Below are 18,870 nucleotides of genomic sequence, written 5' to 3'. Positions count from 1 at the left end.
ATGGATCATAATATTGAAGAATATACTTTCGTTTGAAAATATTATTTCAACTCAACTCCATATATTTGTAAATTTGTTATATGTTAAATTATTTATATACAAAAGTAAACTCCAGTATTATTTTATTTCTAAAAAGTATCTATCCAAGATTCTCGCTGTTGTGAACAGACGATGAAATTGAAAACCAAAGCCGAAGCTGTAAAACCCAAAACCAGTGCGGAAGCAGTAAAACCAAAACCAGAGCTGTATTACCTTCGCCCAAAGAGGGAAAGAGAGGGAGACTGAATACCCGTGGGCTGAGTCCACAGTTTTGTTTTGAACTTTGCCTTTGAAGCCCTCCAATTTCCGTTAAATTTATTGCCATTACGCCGTTCTACTCTGTGGCTATTGCTGAAAAGGAGTCCCCGATTTATATCACGCAATAATCACGGCCTCCCCCTCCGAGCTTTTCCGATGACATTTAATTTGTAATAAAAGTTTCAATTAAATTATTTTTATTATTGTTTTAAACCACAGGATAAAGTAAAAGTTCAAGTAAAGAATGTGTAAATATTACTGAATTTAACAAGTAAAAACACCAACATTTCATAAATTGATAGTTAGGTTAGATGGGTAAGATGGTAAATTCGGAGGAGGAAGGGGGAAGAAACGGAAATGGCGAACAGAAGTGGAGAGAATGTATATGCTGAGTTCGGCCATTGGTTTTGTCAAACTTTGGACGAAAGGTATGCAAAATTAAGCCCCCTCCCTTTTATTCCCATCCAACCTTTTCATCCCCCAACCCCCGTCATATATATACGCGTGTGCGTCTCTATTTCTCTCTCGCCTTCCCTTCTTGATCGTTGCTTCATCCAACGTCCTGCCCAAGCTTCCAGCTTCGGATGACATTTTGATTTACACCATTCATTTCAAAACATTCAATCCCTTTTGGCTTTCGGGTATGTTTTCACATCATTCATTGAAATCTTTTGTTCCCTCTCTTTCTTCTCTATCTCCGACTCTCTGTTGTCTTTTGTTGTTATGAATGTTCACGTTTTGATCTTCAGCTTTTCTCCATAGTCTAGACTGTATCGAAGTTTTCTGTTTCTCTTTGTATTTGCAAATTTTCACTGTCACCTCTTAATCGATCTGCTCACAATCATTTCCAGTGATCTGATCGTGGTTGTTTTCTTGTTTGGTTCTCTGAATAAAGTCAAACTTTGCTTGTCACATTTTTGAATCGTTGTCGTGAGGATCTCTAATTCAGCCAAGAACATTTTTTTAGTGCGTTTTTAATGTTGCTTTTTCGAAGTATGATGGAATGCTCCACTGTTAGTTATCGACTCTGTTTGTCGCTCTGAGGTGAAGCTAACCTTATTCATGATGTTCATGTTCATTGATTAAGTGTAACCTACCTCTGTTTTTGCAAGTGAATGCTATTGCACATTCTTTCTTGACATTTCCTCGAAGGTAAAGGCCACCGGGTAGGCATTAATGCATTTGATTATGGAAGATCTTCTTGGCTCTTTGATCTTTTTTGGATCTTTATTTGATCATTAAAACTAAACTCTTTGCAGAATTTCCTTAGCAGTGGCTGGTTTCCTAATTTATTTTTATTTTTTTTCTTTATTGGGTCTGCTAAGTGTGTGGGCATTGATATTTTACTTTTGGCTATATATATCGATGAGGTCTCGTGTGTGATTTTTCGTCTTTGTTCTTATTCTTTCAACCTTCGTATTTTTCTTTTAATGTATCAATTTATTTCAATTGAATCCTTGATGTTAAATTTTACATGAAGTGAAAAATAAGGTGGTCGGCATTGCCAGAAAAGACATTTGTTTTTGTATTTGAATACTGAAGTTGAATTGTCCACAGAGCACACTGCTTTTATCTTCTTGAACAGCTGTTGTGTTTTGATATTCATGTTCTTGAATGCAGGATTTATTGGTTAATGCTGTAGTTGGCTGCTTGATGGAAGTCTGTTAGTTGGGTGCTTTCAGATAAATTTTCATTTGCTGCGATTGTTGATATCATTCACTTTGGAACTGCAACATTCTTCATTAAAATGTCGCTCTTGTCAAAGTTGCGCTGTATCACCATAGATGTTACTGGCACATTGATAGCTTACAAAGGCGAGCTAGGTGATTACTATTGCATGGCAGCCAAATCAGTGGGGCTACCATGCCCCGATTACAAACGTATGCATGAGGGTTTTAAATTAGCTTATAAGGAGATGGCAAAAAACTATCCATGTTTTGGATATGCAGCAAAAATGCCTAACATCGTTTGGTGGAAAACTTGCGTTAGAGATTCCTTTATCAGGGTAAGAGACAGATATAACCGTCTAGATATACGGGCATGGCATTTTGCAGTGAGTAGATTCACAAATATACTCATCAATGTTGATTTTGCATAGTCTATAGTCAACAGTATTAGATTAATGGCAATCACATTTGTTAGAATTTTCTGTCCACATTCTCTTTTGAAGGCATAGCCAGTCTGAGTCAAACCCTGTTATATTGTATGTGGAATGGGGAAACATACAACAACTGCTAGCTCAGAATTTAAAAACCCTTCAGACTAAGAATTTCCGAAATTTTTATGACGTGAAAAATCTTGTTTTACCAATAGGCTGGATATGATTATGACGAGGAGACATTTGACAAGGTGTTTAGACGTATATATGCATCCTTTGGTTCATCTGCTCCTTATAAGGTGTTCGAAGATTCCCAACCATTTCTTAGATGGGTGCGTCAGCAAGGCCTTATGGTTGGCATCGTGAGTAATGCAGAGTACCGGTACCAGGATGTGATCCTTCCAGCCTTAGGCTTGAATCAGGTATGTGTGAACTCATTATGCCCTTGTTCCCTTTTCTTTTTTGGGTATACTGTACATCTAGATTTTTGTCTTGTGATGAGGTGGAGACGACTTTTAAAATAGGTACTTTTAAGTGAAAATCTAAGCACTCTTGAAAATTTCATTAATAAGGTGCTTTGAAAAGTACTTTTTAAGTATTAATTTTCAATTTCACTGCTAGTTGCATTTAGAAGACAAATGATTTGATAGGGTAGATGTGAATGCAAATGGCCATTACTCGTTCCCATGGTTTAACAAAAGATCTTAGAATCCTTCCTTCTTCTGATATTAGAGTTTATTGTAGCACAATGAAAAGTGGCACTCTGTTTTGTTCAAGAGTGTTCTTCCTGATACACGAGCAAGTTCTGCTGACGGGTATTGTTCTTCGTGAGTGTTCAGGGATCAGAATGGGACTTCGGAGTATTCTCCGGTCTCGAGGGTGTGGAGAAACCAGATCCTAGAATCTACGAGATTGCGATCGAGAGGGCTGGAAATATAGCTCCAGAAGAAGCTCTCCACATTGGAGACAGTTTGCGAAAAGATTATATCCCTGCGAAGAGCGTGGGAATGCATGGTCTGCTATTGGATAGATTTGAGACATCAGATGCTGAGGAATGGAGGAAATCTGGGGCAGTGGTGCTTCCCGACCTGATGGCTGCCAAAGAGTGGCTTCAGAATAACTGATTTGCTAAGTTATCTGCTTCTCTTGTTATAGAGAAAAAAAAAAAAAAAAAAAAAAAAAAAANGTGTAATGTTAATTTACATAAGGATTTTACCTCAGTGAATCTGCTTGGAATCATGCATCTGTAAGTGGTTGAGTCCCAATTTCACGACTGGCTGCTGATTTTTGAAAGCTTTGCTGTTTTCAATAATAAATTTTTGAGGTATGAGTATTGAACCCAATCTAATTACAAAGTTAATTTCTTACAAGAATTAAACCCTCCTTGCTCCAGCTTTTCCTGTTGCTTGATTGAACAGCTATATGATAGTGAGTGAAGTTGGAGGGCCAAAGGTTAGTTAGATAAGACGGGGAAGTGTTTCAGATGCAGGGTTGTAAGGTGGACATAAACGCTATGAATGTAGGTGTAGCACGCACATGAATACAAGGCTGAATGGCTCGGAGGCTACAAAGATGGAGGGTGGGGTTTGAAAGAGTTTGAAGATGGGGCTTAAGTTAATGGTGAGGTTGTAGAGGTCGTCCTAACCAGGTTACTTTGTCATCACCATCATCAACCGCGTTACTTCATCCATCTCATCTAACACTTCCTGCTTCAACTAAAGCTTTAGATGGTTTGACCCAGAATTAGGATTAAGATTGCTTCGTTCAGTTTTTTATTTTCTTTGATTTAGTTTGCCTATTTTAAACTCGGTACACAACAAATATTGAAACTTTTTTTTTTTTTTTTAATATTTTGAGGTGTATATTATAATGGGTGGAGGAATATTTAAAACATATTATATCATATTTAAAACAGAAAAGATTGGAACGTACAATTTATTAAAAATTATAATAAATATATTATAGTGGAGAAAAGTTAATGCAAATGCATAAAAGGGAAGTATAATGTTAGTTTATTTTGGGTGATTTGAATATAATGAAATATATTTATTTATTGGTTTGAAAAATGAGTTAAATGGTCATGGTGGACCAACCCCACATATACCACACATCCATCTAATAATTGCTTTGTGGAAAAACTTTTTCCACCTTACTTTCCCATCCATCTTATGCAACCAATACAGATCACATCCAAACTTGGTGAACCGTTGATGTTAAAAAGTTATTTTGAACCCATATTTGATATACATGTAAGGGATAAAAATAAATATATAATACGCGTGAACAATTAATTTTAAGATGATAATTATTTCATGATTGAAAGATGGTAGTGAGTGTAGATAAGAAAGGTGAATATTAAAAAAAGTAGAAAAATTCACCTAAATTGAAAGCAAAAATAATGGGTTGGGAAGGGAAGAGAAGGGAAGGGAAGAGAAGAGAAGAGAAGAGAAATAAAATAAAAATAATATATGGGGGGTTTAAGGGTGTGCTACTTTTGGGGAGCAGAAACAAATGGGCCCTATTCCTCCTCCACCCAATTATTTCCTCCATTTCCATCTCTTCCTCCTCTCTTCATCTTCCATCATCTTCCATCATCTCCATCTCCATCTCCATCTCCCTCTTCCCCCTCCTCATTTCCTCATCCATCTCTTTTCACAAATTTAACCAACCATACAATAATACAAACTAATTTAATCTCCTTCTTCTTCTGAACCCCTACAGATTCTTCCTTTCTCTCTCCCCCTTCTCTTCCATTTCATATTTTCCTCTCTCCTCCCACCATGGTGTCCGCCATGCTTTTGTCTTCCTTTTCACCTTTTACTTCCTCAAATTAGTGACTCAAGCTGATTCTGCATACTCATCTCCCAAGGGATGGTGGGTAACCTGGGAAACCTCTGCTAGGGCATGAAAACCATCAACGCTCTTTCCGCCATCACACCTCCCCCTTTGCCCATCGGTGAGTTCATTCTTACTTTTTTTCGCTTTTTCCATACCCTTTTTTCCTAATATGAATTGATGCATCCCATGTTTTGCCTTCTCCCTACTCTTTTCTTTTCCCCTTTTAACTCTTTCGACCCTGCGTTTCTCTTGCGTCTTTCCTTTTTCTCTGCATTTTGCTCACTTACATTCTCCACTGCCATTCTTCTCTTCGACTTCCACTCTTCCTTTTTTCTTTTTTTTTTTTCTTGTTATCTTCCACTCCACTCCAATTGTACTTGAAACCCCTCAAGCCATGAAAGCTTGAAAATTGCAATAGGTTTGTGAGACTTCACAACTCACCCACCTCAACTGTTTCAGCAATATTCCACTTGATTGATAAGATCGCACGCGTATTACAATTGCGTTTCTCACCCTTCACCGACGACGGTTTTATTAGAAGCAAGAATTGTGAAGACCGTAACTTTGGGCTTCTCATATTTTCTTCTTTTTGGCATATTCGAATCCTGCCATATGTTACGATTTTTAGTTCTCAAATGTAATTCTGTAATGTTGTGCATTTTCCCTGACCGTATTTACTTGAATTGGATGGTTTAATTTGTTCGGATATCTGCATATGGCTTACTTCTTAGACTATTAAATAACTTCAGAGGGCTTTGATACAATGAATTTTCATTTCTAACAGACTTTAACGTTTCTCTCCTAGTGATTGGAGAGCTGAAAGATGGACAGGACAAGACTGGATTTAAGTGTTCATCATTCAGTATCGACACAATCAGAGGAATCTGCCTTGGATTTAGAAAGGAACTACTGCAGTCATCTTAATATGCCTTCATCAAGTCCATCGCCTAGTCAATGCTTTGCTCCGGGTAGTCAGCTGTCTGAGACCAATGCTGCTTACTTTTCATGGCCCACTTCCAGCCGTTTAAACGACGCTGCAGAAGATAGAGCAAACTATTTTGGGAACCTTCAGAAAGGAGTGCTTCCTGAAATTCTAGGCCGGCTGCCCACTGGGCAGCGAGCTACTACTTTGCTTGAGTTAATGACCATAAGGGCATTTCATAGCAAGATCTTGCGTCGTTTTAGCCTTGGAACTGCAATAGGATTCCGAATCCAGAAGGGCATGCTGACAGATATCCCTGCTATTATTGTCTTTGTTGCACGCAAAGTTCACAGGCAGTGGCTCAGTGATGTTCAATGTCTACCTGCTGCACTTGAGGTTGGAAACTCAACATATCAAGTTTTTTATTTTTACCTCTGTTAGAGGTTATTCATTGTCTTTATTTTAGTCTACCTATGGAAAATCATTTTTAGTGCTGAGAAATCATAGAATGATTACTGATGTCTATATTTCTTGTGAGGTCCATAAATTTATTGGGCTTGAATATCTTTCCAATATTTGGTTGCTTCTTTCATTCTTTTCCTTGTTTATTTTTCCCAAAAATGATGATTGGGGTCAGGGACCTGGAGGTATATGGTGCGATGTTGACGTTGTGGAGTTCTCCTATTATGGTGCTCCGGCAGCTACTCCTAAAGAAGAAGTATACACAGAGCTTGTTGATGGCCTGAGGGGAAGCGATCCAACAATTGGTTCTGGTTCCCAGGTACCTTTTTTCCTTTTTCAGAAAAGCAAAATTCTTGTAGACATGTTTTTTAACCCTAGGAAAATGGTTATCATAGTTGGTTTTGTTGAGGATTGTTGGAGTTCGACGTTGGCTAATTAAGGGGAAGATCATGGGTATATATGTAAGAGACATTATCTCTATTGGTATGAGGCATTTTGGGAACCAAAAAACAAAGCTATAAGAGCTTATGCTCAAAATGGAGATTATCATGCTATTGTCAAGGTTGGTTGTCCTGTCAGGTTTGTGGAGAACAGTATTTTGCATCTTATTTTCTTATTACTGGATAAGGTTGTTAGAGAGAGGATAGGAATTTTTTTAATAAAGAAATTCTGGATGTCTCATTTCTTCAAAGTCTGGTTTTTCAACCAAGTCTTTCTCTACTCGGTCTCTTTTTGAGTTTGAAGGTTAATGTCATACTTTTCCTTTCTTCCTTTCTTTCTTTTTTCATAGGAAAATATAAATTTCTCCACCAAAAAGATTTCAAATAAAGGAATTTATTGCATCAAAACCTCTAAATTCTGATTTATCCATCCTTAGTGCTTTCTGATTTCATACAGATTGACAATGAAGATTTTAAATTTTTTTAGAACTCTCAGAAAAAAGTTAAAATACTTTAAACTAGTTGTGAACATGAAATAAATCTTTTAGAGACCATATGGTTTAAGGTTTTTTTGGATACTGATAGGTAACCTATGCTTGAGAATAAGGCCTTGAAAAGAAGGTAGCTTGGGAAATGATTGGTTCTATATGGGAATGCTGTCAAATTTTCACAAGGATAAATAATGTTCAGGTTTATTATAATTTTTTTTTTTTTAGAAAATAATATCTAATAGTTAATTAATGATATAATAACCAGTAAATAATTAATTATAACGATTAAAAATGAATCTGTATAACTTTTTTTTAAAAAAATCTAATAAATTAATAATAATGGCAATTAATTGATTAAATATATTATTAATTTATGAATCTATATTTTCCTAATTGATTGCATCAATTTTTTTTATTAAAATAGTGCATCCACTTATTACGTCACCTTATATAAAAATTAAGTATAAATTTTAATAAATTAAGTTATTTCAATCGTATAATTAAGTTATCAATTTTTTTTAATGCAACTTATTTTAATTTTGTAAAATAAAATAAGTGATACATCAACAAATAAAGTAATGTATTAAAAAGAGGAGAGATAAAGTGTTAAATAGAGGAGGGAGAGGGGGGGCATCAAGAAGACTCTCTCTTTTGGAAAGGTATGAAATCCCCTCATTCATGGGTATACATAAAGATTAGGAAAATGTTATTTTCAGTTTCACAGACCTTGTTCCAAACAAGGGGACGTGTTACCCTGATCTATTCCCACCCTATTCCTCATTCCAAACAGCCCCAATAGTTTATGTACCCACATAACTTGACATTTTCAATTTGAATCTTATTGGTATTCCGAAATAAGATAATACACTTGAAGGTGGTGAATGGGTAAACTGGGCAAGGAGTCAAATGATTGACATCTCATTCTAAGCTATATTTTAGGCTGCTACTCTAGAACCATATTTCTATGAAATAAATGGAGCCTACCCTACATGTAAATGAAACTACTCTGACAATGTCTTGTATATCTCGAATACTTATTATAACAAAAGCTTGTTGATGTTCCTGATGTTAGCCAAGTCTTTATTAAAATGGGAAAACAGATTTGACTTGTCGTTAGAAATTCATAAATTGTAAAGAAAGGTGAATGGTTTCGAAAGCTATTAAATTTGGAGAATTACTCCATTAGTCAAATTATGAAGAAATATCCTCCAAGGATAGTGTGTGCAACATTTTCCATCAACTTTATGCAGACATTTAATTCGTGAAGATTTCATGTGTGCCACCTTGAAGAACACTTTTACAGAAAACCCGAACACTAGCTCCAACAGTTCGTAAATAATCTCACTCTATCACTATCAGAATAGTTCAGAAAAAATTAGCCACTGTATCTAATGTTACTGTGATTTGAAAAGTTACCAAGGGTATCGGTTTCCTTTAAACATAGTTCACATAATATTCAGATATTAAAGGTCTTGTATGGCAGAGTAGATGGATATAACTCTCCAATGGCATGAGGATAAAGGCGATCTTGACTGTTGAAATAGCACTGTTGTAGCAATCTGCAATTTTTTCTTTATGAATAACAGTTTCATTTTTTAAGATTTTTTTCAAAGTTGATATAAAAAAGGATGTATGGCGACATTATTTTGTTAGTCACTCTATGACATTTAGCCTATATTGAATCATGTGCACCACTAATGAAGGTGATTAACCATTTGTCTCCTTTCTCATCTCTTCATCCCAAAACGTTCTCCTTTCTCATCTCTTCATCCTAAAACTTTTTACTTAGATTTAGATGTTGATAGTGGCAACTTTGAGATAAAATGGTCAAATAATTGTGCGCTTTGAAACCATTTCTGAAAGACCTTTGACTTATTCAGGATTCTGAAAGCTAATTTTCCTCTAATCATCGAAATGCCTTTTGTTAGTGACTTCTTGTGCAATGAGTTCAGCAACTGATCAGTGACAGATGATTTCTGTGAATTTAAGGCAAATGCTCGTTTCTTTTCAAAGGAAAAACTTCCTCGAGGATACATTAGGCTATGTAAAAAAGTTCTCCCAATATTTTCAATATTCATGTGTTTACTTCAAGGCCTTCATTTTATTCTGGTTAAATCTACCAAAATTTCCCGGAGAAAGTTTCTGGCATTGCTTGTTGTCTTGAAGTATGCTGTGCTATACTCCCCAAACCATAGGACACATGAATGAACCATAGTGGTAGGTGGACTGTAGTAGACCTGCCATATTTTAGAAGCCATTTCCTTTTCATTATAGTAGATATTGATTACCTTTTGCTTGAATTTATCATTATAGCTATGTTCAAGTGCTTTCTTATTTATATTTTTTAGCTTGTGATTTCTTGCTTTGTAGGTTGCTAGCCAAGAAACTTACGGGACTTTGGGTGCAATTGTCAAAAGCCGGACGGGAACCCAGCAAGTTGGTTTCCTTACGAACCGGCATGTTGCAGTTGATTTAGACTACCCTAGTCAGAAAATGTTTCATCCTTTGCCTCCCAGCCTTGGACCTGGTGTATATCTGGGTGCTGTGGAGAGAGCAACATCGTTTATCACTGATGATGTCTGGTATGGCATCTTTGCTGGAACAAATCCAGGTGATAAAAATAGTGTATTCTGACATACACCTTGGGAGTCATGAAATTTTGCTTTTCTATCTTTTCTAGTGTAGTGGCTTAGATTCCTGCTCCATCGTCGCTGAAACTCAAAACTTTTGTATCTTATAGGGATATTGTGAGTTGTATAGCAATCTTTATCTCTCTCTTTTCCTTCCGTTTTCTCTTATCAACATAGGTTGAGTTTGATCTCGTAATCAAAATTATTACCCCTTTTGATTTAATTATGCCGCTCCTTGTGGGACTTCTTTTTAACCGCTTTTTATAACTTTTGCAGTCCACAGTGTTTCCTTTCTCCATTTTTTTCTGGTGTGAAATGATACCGATTGCTTGCTTATATATGATGGCAAATCACTTGGCCAATAGCTTCATCACCACTAAGTCATGTTCTTCTATTCATTTAGAATCTATGAGCGTGTGGTTTGTTGATTTTATGGCAATTGAAGGCTATCATTAATTAATTGGGATATTTTGGCTGCTTCGTAGGTTGAGTGTCCACTTGAATCTTAATACAAAACTGCTTTACTGGTACGTATCTTGTATTATGAATTCTGTGCATACCCATCACAATTTGGTGCTTTCTGCAGAAACATTTGTGCGAGCTGATGGCGCGTTCATTCCATTTGCTGAAGATTTCAACATGAATAATGTCATTACATTTGTAAAAGGTGTTGGTGAGATTGGTGATGTCAACAAAATAGACCTGCAATCTCCAATCAACAGTCTTATTGGACGAAAGGTGATCAAGGTTGGAAGAAGTTCTGGCTTGACCAGAGGGACTATAATGGCATATGCCCTTGAGTATAACGATGTAAAAGGGATTTGTTTCTTCACTGACTTTCTTGTTGTTGGAGATGACCAACAGACGTTTGACCTTGAAGGTGACAGTGGAAGCCTTATTCTTTTAACTGGTCTGGATGAGGAAAAGCCACGTCCTGTCGGGATTATCTGGGGAGGAACAGCTAATCGAGGTCGACTGAAATTAAAAGTTGGTCAGCCACCAGAGAATTGGACCAGTGGAGTTGATCTTGGACGCCTTCTTGATCTTCTTGAGCTCGATCTTATTACTACAAATGATGGTTTACAAGGTTTGGTTATCTTAACCAATCAGTAGAACGATTTTAGATTTGTGGTTATTTTTTAAATTTGACCACGTTTTTTGACAACCTACCAAGTTGCATGTTATCTGTGGACTGTGATAATAGTAATGAAGTTTTGGTGTTTTATCAAATTATCATGAAAATAATTTAGGAAGTTTTATCCAAGTCACACACACACACACACACAGATATCTATATATATATATATATATATATATATATATATATATATATTAAGGTTTTTGAAGTTTTATCGAAGATACATATCTTCTAGTCTGATGTCTAGCTGAGGGAGGGAAAGCAATATGCATGCATGTTTTTGCTGTAGACCTGCCAATTTGTAATGTGGATGGTAGAAAATCCATTTGGTTGGGGACTTCTCAAATGGAACTAGTATAGTAAGGTATAAACTTTTTTATTTATTTGTTTGCTTGTTTGTTTGTTCTTTAACAATTGACAAACTTTTCATTGATACATGAAAAGGAAGAAAAAAAGTAAAAAGATTCAAACTCCTAAAGGGGAAGAAAGGGAAAGCATAATTCCCGAGGAATAAACAAAAAGAAACAGCTCACAAGAACCTGAAAAGAGACCAAACAAACCAAACAAAGTAAAGAAATTAAAGAACAGCCAACTAAAAACGGTAAATGTACCAAAAACTCTTTGAGAGCTTTCAAACAAAAGCTGAAACGTTAATGGGAACTCCTCAACCCACTGAAGCTTCAAACAGAAACCTCCAAAACCAGCTTGAAACATCACGCCAGAAAATAGGAAGAAAAAGCAGCAACTGCCCAGGAGAAAAGCACGAACACCACAAGGCCAATGAAGAAAACAACCAACCAAAAGCCATATCAACGCCAAACTAAACTCTCAATAAAACCACAAGAAGCAGCAACTTCACCCAATAACTAAAAACTGACGAGCAAAACAAACAATGACAACCACTTCAGCCCAGCCAAAGACCCAAGGAGAAAGAAACAAAACCAATGGGTGAAAACCCAACCGCTAGAAATGATCTCATATATTTCACTGTCACCTTCCTTTAGTTAGGAAGACAATTTTTCCTTTTGTTTGATGAGAGGGGGAGAAAAGATACCTTGTCATGCCCTTTAACAATTGGAAAATTGAACTCTAAATCATAACTACCGAGGGTTATCACAGAATCCTTATCTGATTCCTCATCTCCGTCCGAAAATCTGACTTTGTGATGACCCCATTTGTTGAGTTAATAAAACCCTTAGATGTCATTAACAAGGGATGTTGAAGAGTAAAAGTTTGGTTTGGATACTAAAGGCTCCTTATTTGAAAAGAATCCAAGAAAACCCATTAAATGGGTGCATCTCTCTTAAACTAAATCATGATTTTGGGCTCTGACTAACACTGAATATGGAAAAGTATAAGCCTTTTTATTTATTTATTATTTTGTATGTATTGAACTTTGTTCACATATTTGTCGATACAAATTATTAAATATTTGCATAACATTACTATGAAAAACTAATATATAACAAAAGATCAATTCTCTCTGTTTTTGACATGTAGTTCCGTGTTTTCTGTATATTAAATAAAAATAAGAGAGGGGCACTTTTTCCATGGGAAACCCAACAAGTTGTAGGGGATTCTTGTGGAAATTGAGCAAGGGACGGGGGTTAACTCCTTGTTCAGCCCTACCCTAATGCTAATCCCATGTATGAATCTCTAAGAGCTGTTTGTTTATAAGTTAGAAGTCATTGTGTATAAACCTTGGGTATTGGAAGTCATAATTTTCTTAGGGGATTCTTGTGGAAATCGAGCAAGGGACGGGGGTTAACTCCTTGTTCATGCCCTACCCTAATGCTAATCCCATGGATGAATCTCCAAGAGCTGTTTGTTTATAAGTTAAAAGTCATTGTGTATAAACCTTGTGCATTGGAAGTCATAATTATCTTATGGGTTCCAAATGAATGGAGGAAACTTTCATTTGGGGGTTCTGATTTTCTAGTTTTTACTTTTGCCAAAGCCCTGGTTATCTGGTTCTGCATTTTCTTGATTGATCTGTGTCTTTCAAAAAAATTTCTCTAATATGCTAGCATCTTATGTTCATACTAGGATATTATTAGAATAGTTGTGTAGATAGAAATTGATTGCTCATTTAGAAGTGAGGTAACGAAGTTTAACTGTGTCATAGCCCAGGAACCTTTCCTATGCACCCATCAATAATTAGAGGCAATGAAGTTTTTGAAAGAGAAGTTCTGTCTTAACTTTTTGGCGCTGGCAAAGAGTTTATATCAATCATGTCTTTCTGACTTGGGTTTTTTCACCTCATTTTATGACTAATTAAGCTGCAGTGCATGAACAAAGGAATAATTCAGTTGGAGGGATTGATTCTACTGTTGCAGAGTCTTGTTTTGATCGGATGCCGTTAACATACAGACTTGAGGAGAACTCTGAGCCACTCGGTTTAAGTGTCCAGCGAATTTCCCCTGAAGGTGAATCCTCCCAGGGGCTGATCTCACCTTTTAAGCATGCTGCATTGCAGATAGAAAATGGGTTTGAGATAACTCCGAGCGTTGAACTCCAATTTATACCAAGGTTAGCCAGCAGCTCTCCACTGCATCAGAAGAACGAAGAAAGGCAAGAGTTGAAAAATCTGTCCACCCTGAGGAATGGCTATGACGGTGAGGTATCAGTTTCGCTGCGGTTGGGTGAGCCAGAAGCAAAGAGAAGGAAGCACTTGGATTCTCTTTCAAGTATCAAAGAGTCATCACCATGAGTGCGGAATAAGAAGATAGATTCAATTTGGTACTGAAAACTGAAATAAGTTTTAAATGGTTATATCTCCGTTACTGGGTTCAGATCATTTTGCCGCCTATTTAGATCTATAAATTGGGACTGCCACATTACAAAGGTTGAAGCCTCAAGGTGGGAGTGCCATTCTTTTAAATGCCCTGTGCAGTGAAAGCCTTGAGGTTAGTTTTCAGTTCATACAACATATTATGGGTGAAAGGTATCTATGCCGGTCTTCAGCATCTAATTTTCTATTTTCCTGAACCAACTAGAGAATGGTGAAGACCTTGTTCCATAGCTACTTTCGGGAAGGAAAAAAAAAGTAAAAAAAAAGAAAAACATATATATATATATATATAGAGAGAGAGAGAGAGAGAGAGAGAGATAAAGTTATCTGAAGCTAAAAATGAAAATGTTACAATATATTTGGAACCCAATAAAAGAGCCCCCCTTTTCGGCCAGGTTAATGTTGCTTCGTCTTCTGAATTGTTTGTTTAAAGCCATCCTTTATTACCGTATTGGTTCTTTCATTTGTGGTGTGGTTTGTTGATGTTGATTTCAAATGCATGTTCATTAGAGGTAGAAACATCATGTGGTTACAGCTAAAGCACGATTAAGTTAGCTGCTATCATGTTGATGTGATCACGTTAGTGGGAGCTGGTAGTTCACAATATAATGCTGAACTGATATTTGAAAATTTGATATGAAAGTTGTATTGGATGACCATTATGTATGGAGAAGAGAAACATGCACAGATGATGAAACATGGAGTGTATTATATTTGTTTCTCCTACCTATAGAACAAAAAAGCGCAGTAATTATGCATAATTATTCACTCCAAAAATAGATTAGAAATGAAATGGCATTTGCATCCCCACCAGCTACGGGCTCATACCAACCTTAATCAAATGAAAGCCTACTCAACTCTCCTATTTTCATTACGTAACAAAAGCATGTGAGTAGGCAGTAGTAATCAAAGCCTAATCGTTGATCATCTTCATTTTCTTTAAAAAAAAAAAAAAGAAAGAAAAAAAAGGGAAAGAAAAAGTTGTCAGTTGTCTATTATTTGCTGTCCTTTTCGTTTTTTAACCAAAAGTCGACATAGAATTGTTAAGACAGAAAAACCTTCTCTTAATCTCGAAGGCTAAACCAGATAGATGTAGCGATGGACAACAGTTTCCAAACACGCACCAACCTGATCCTACCCGGCTGGCCTTTTTTTTAAGTGGCACATTTCATCGATATCTATTGTTCTTCTGCATTACTTGGTTGTGCATTCACATGGATCACCACCTCATAATTGCAGCTATGGCCAAACATCTACTTAATATTGTATTTTTATATCAGCAATTAAACATTATGATGATAATGGGATTGGACAGAACGCTTATGGGTCAGCTGAAAATAGCTGTAAACCCCAACAGAAAGCCGCATTATATAAACTTCTCTCTAACCTCTGTGCCAAATGCCTGTTGAGGGGATAGTTTACTCAATATGACTCGAGAGTTCATGCTCATATAGCCCTGTTTGTCTTTCCTTTGTCTTCAAATCTAAGCTTTGTTAACTTTGGATCTGTAATAATTCGTTTAGCTCTCTCTCTGTCTGTGCTGGTCTTTCAACATGTGTTGGGTTGAGAGGTTGAAGCTGCCAGTATGATCTGGGGAAGGGTAAAATATTTTGTTAGCGATGATGATTCGGTGGCCGCGTTAAAGGTTGGTTTCTTCCATCAGGTCATCTTGCAGCTTCAATCACTAAATCACCAACAACACTAAGGATATTGCGTTTGCTCCCCACTCAGTCCAGAAAATGCCCATTTCAGATAAGTCGATCTTCTTCATAACGTTCTTTAAGTTCGCTTATGATGGTTTTCCTTTATTGTCTTAATTATTTAGTAAAGACACTGCCATTTGAATCACTTCAGCCTCTGATCAAGCTCATTGGTAATCTTCGGTCAGTCTGTGGTTTGTGTTTCTGTTCCTTCATGTTCTATGTGTTTTTGATGAATTCAATTGGACATACACAATAAGCAGGAGGAAAGCTCTCGGTAAACCCACTTCATGTTATGTTCATGCAATGTTTCTCATCATTTACTCTATCTTCAACCAACTTCTACAGAAATAAATCCTTCAAATTTAATCTTCAAAAGAGGATGGATGTTGAATGAGAAGAATTCAAAAGTACATCAATATACTTTTAATTAGTTACAAGACATCGGTATACATAAATATTTTCGCGCTTACAGAATAATATTAACAAATAATTAGCTACACGCATTCTTAGTTTTCCATAATATATAATACGGTAGATCTCCTCCTCTTCAGCATCATCTCCATTTCTATGCAAACAACAATGAAACAAAATTTTGGAAGGTTTCGAGTTCTAGAAGCTTACCTTTCAAGATGACTTGAAAAGAGTGTGGGCAGGCTAGGAGAGAGGAAGACAAAAGGTCAGTTACAGAAGAAACGGTTCCACAGAAAGAATAGCAAAAGGAAAAAAGTGTTGAGTCGGTTGAATAATTTATGCGTTTTCAGTTGACATGTGATTGAAATGCAAATTTTTTCATGGTTGGCACGCAGGTGGTAGGGATGAAATTAGAGCATTTGAGATAAATTAAGATTACATGAAGGAAGGAGGATTATGGAACGCGTAATAGAAGAACATAACCAATGCTGGAGTTTAAATGAGATTGCGTGGATTATTGAGATTGTAATACATAAGTGTAGTGGTGAGAGAGTGGAGAAAAAGAAAAGATGGGCCACACAGAGAAAGATGTGATGGGAGGGAGGTGGATCAAAGTTGGGTAACAAAAGCATGATGAATGCGCAAGCCATTCTTCCATTTGCCATTCCAGATTTCATAAAGACCAAACTGCAGGGTGGTGTCTCTGGCTGAGACTGGAATTTCGATCTCGTCATCCATGGAAAGCTTGTCCTTATGTTCGAGAGACAGCTTCTTCCAAGTGTAGTCATCTGAGAATCCAACCGTAGTCATCATGAACACTGGACTGCCCTCCCATCCTTTCGCATCAGGATCTAAGCTGATATTGAACCCAACCTTATATTTTCTCCCTGCTTTTGCTCCCCTGTATGTCGCTTTTACTTCAAACCACATCACTTTCTTTGCTAATGCATATCTGTCTACCACAACCATTCAATTAATTCATTCCACTTTCACACGTTCATTTCATTCTCTCTACCCAAATAATCTAATATTCATTCTAATTCTAATTAATATTGCTGCTTACCCTTGTTCTCCTTTTTCTCCGTGCTTAATCTCCCACTGATTCTCATCAGAGCCCCATACTATATTTAGGTCGCGTGGTAATATTTTACCTTCATTTTGTTCACCTTTCCTCTGCTATCATAACATTTCATATCATATCATACCATATCATATATATTTATATGGATACATGAAGCAAAAACATTAGAATTTCAGACAAAAATGAAAAAAAATAAACAAAACCTACTTTTGTCCTCATAGATGGATACATGTTTTGTTTCTTTCTCCTGCGTACCGATGTGCAACTCTTAGTTTCTCATACGCAGCAGCCCCTTCCACATATATACGTGGTTCAAAAGGAATATAACGTTAAAGTTTTAACCAAATCTCTTTCTTCCCAACACAACTCAAGCGCATCACGCAACCCCAAATCTCAAACTTATTCCCATTTTCATGTTCATACAGAATAAATATGTCACTTTCGCTTCAGAAATTTAATCTTTAAAATCTTGAATACGCCTTGAAAATAATGTTTGTGTTAAGTTTGGTAAAAAGAACATTAGGGTGTGGTATCAAAGCGAAAGGAACTTTTAGGACAAAAGAAAGGAAAAGAATAATAAAAAGGAAAAAGATGAGTATTCTTTGAGGCGTAGCAGAGAATTGTTGAAGGATGGAACATAAATTAGAAAGCTCTGTTAGCGGCGAATATTACAAATTGTGCGTAAACAATACTACAAATTCTGAAGGAATCAAATTCTGTATGGACGGTTGGCGCTAAAAAGCTTCTACATGAATTAGGTAATAGAATAGAATAAAGAAGAAATTTGGATGGATGGCAAATTCCTGAGTTGCCACTCCAAGATATGCGTCTTCTTTACTTAATAAACATACCGTACAACAGATGCTTTACCCCTACGTTTCTGTGGCTTTCCATCTATCTTATCTATCTTTTTCAATTTTGACACAATTTTAGACATCTAAATGCTTAGCTTAAAGAAAAAACAGCCTCCGGTAAAAATAAGTGCCTAATCATTTTTCCACCTCATCATCTAAGCCAGTAAAGTAAAAATGAGACTGCATTCAACAACATGATTCTGACCATCTTCCATGTCTTTGACATTGCATGTCGTAATAGTTTCATCTTCAGTTACATCTTTGACATTGGAGTCTTTTCTAAAATAGTAGTCACATGAGCCAGGAAGAACTGCCCCAATGACTGCTTTAATACAGGAATTTTGGTCGGTCAGTGAGTACCACCTTTGGAGCTCGTTCTCCCATTGCTAAATTCCATGTTTGTATTAACCACAGAAATGTATGAACTCTCTCATCTGCAATCACTGCACAACCAAGTAAAGTAGGTTGAATATGATGGTGAACAAAACTGTCCCATCTAAATGGAGGGAGGGAGGTCTTTTACTTTTAGGTTAAAACATATTTAATCTCTCAACTTTGTTGTTTATTGGGTCATAATTAATAAATAATATGTATGTTAATCCATATTATTAATCAAACTATTTATATTTTGACTATCTTAGTTTTACCTCTAATATATTAAATAGTAAGCCATTTAAATGTTTATAAATTAAATTCATTCCTTCCTGCAGAAAA

The 18,870-nt window shown here is 36.3% G+C and overlaps 3 protein-coding genes across 10 annotated transcripts; 2 read left to right on the top strand and 1 right to left on the bottom strand.

Annotated features, from left to right (window-relative positions):
- The first annotated feature begins 624 nt into the window (after positions 1–624).
- Positions 625–3,743, top strand: LOC111804218 (haloacid dehalogenase-like hydrolase domain-containing protein 3). Of its 2 annotated transcripts, none has more exons than XM_023688947.1 (4): positions 625–725; positions 1,918–2,302; positions 2,611–2,817; positions 3,235–3,743. In XM_023688947.1, the coding sequence occupies exons 2-4, from the start codon at positions 2,045–2,047 to the stop codon at positions 3,517–3,519; spliced, it is 750 nt and encodes a 249-aa protein (XP_023544715.1). In that variant the 5' UTR covers positions 625–725; positions 1,918–2,044; the 3' UTR covers positions 3,520–3,743. The 2 variants fall into 2 exon arrangements, with proteins under 2 accessions (XP_023544715.1, XP_023544714.1); XM_023688946.1 differs by lacking the exon at positions 625–725 and adding an exon at positions 776–938.
- Positions 3,744–4,910: 1,167 nt separating this feature from the next.
- LOC111803536 lies at positions 4,911–14,501 on the top strand. 4 transcript variants are annotated; one of them, XM_023687991.1, is made up of 6 exons: positions 4,911–5,351; positions 6,039–6,551; positions 6,793–6,936; positions 9,919–10,159; positions 10,765–11,265; positions 13,602–14,501. In XM_023687991.1, the coding sequence occupies exons 2-6, from the start codon at positions 6,057–6,059 to the stop codon at positions 14,024–14,026; spliced, it is 1,806 nt and encodes a 601-aa protein (XP_023543759.1). In that variant the 5' UTR covers positions 4,911–5,351; positions 6,039–6,056; the 3' UTR covers positions 14,027–14,501. The 4 variants fall into 4 exon arrangements, with proteins under 4 accessions (XP_023543759.1, XP_023543757.1, XP_023543756.1 ...); XM_023687989.1 differs by having other exon boundaries at positions 4,915–5,351; positions 6,018–6,551; positions 13,596–14,501; XM_023687988.1 differs by having other exon boundaries at positions 4,916–5,351; positions 13,596–14,501.
- A 2,121-nt stretch (positions 14,502–16,622) lies between these two features.
- On the bottom strand, positions 16,623–17,664 carry LOC111804486 (protein PHLOEM PROTEIN 2-LIKE A9-like). 4 transcript variants are annotated; one of them, XM_023689311.1, is made up of 3 exons: positions 17,510–17,664; positions 17,285–17,394; positions 16,623–17,177 (listed from the first exon to the last, which is right to left on the bottom strand). In XM_023689311.1, the coding sequence occupies exons 2-3, from the start codon at positions 17,328–17,330 to the stop codon at positions 16,831–16,833; spliced, it is 393 nt and encodes a 130-aa protein (XP_023545079.1). In that variant the 5' UTR covers positions 17,331–17,394; positions 17,510–17,664; the 3' UTR covers positions 16,623–16,830. The 4 variants fall into 4 exon arrangements, with proteins under 4 accessions (XP_023545079.1, XP_023545080.1, XP_023545076.1 ...); XM_023689312.1 differs by having other exon boundaries at positions 17,285–17,397; positions 17,510–17,617; XM_023689308.1 differs by having other exon boundaries at positions 16,623–17,173; positions 17,285–17,397; positions 17,510–17,536.
- Between the last annotated feature and the right edge of the window lie 1,206 nt (positions 17,665–18,870).

The sequence above is a fragment of the Cucurbita pepo genome, chromosome LG10 (genome assembly GCF_002806865.2).
Source record: "Cucurbita pepo subsp. pepo cultivar mu-cu-16 chromosome LG10, ASM280686v2, whole genome shotgun sequence".
NCBI classification, from domain to species: domain Eukaryota; kingdom Viridiplantae; phylum Streptophyta; class Magnoliopsida; order Cucurbitales; family Cucurbitaceae; genus Cucurbita; species Cucurbita pepo.
Note: the sequence above shows the minus strand (reverse complement) of the source record. Positions and strands in the feature narration are given on the sequence as shown.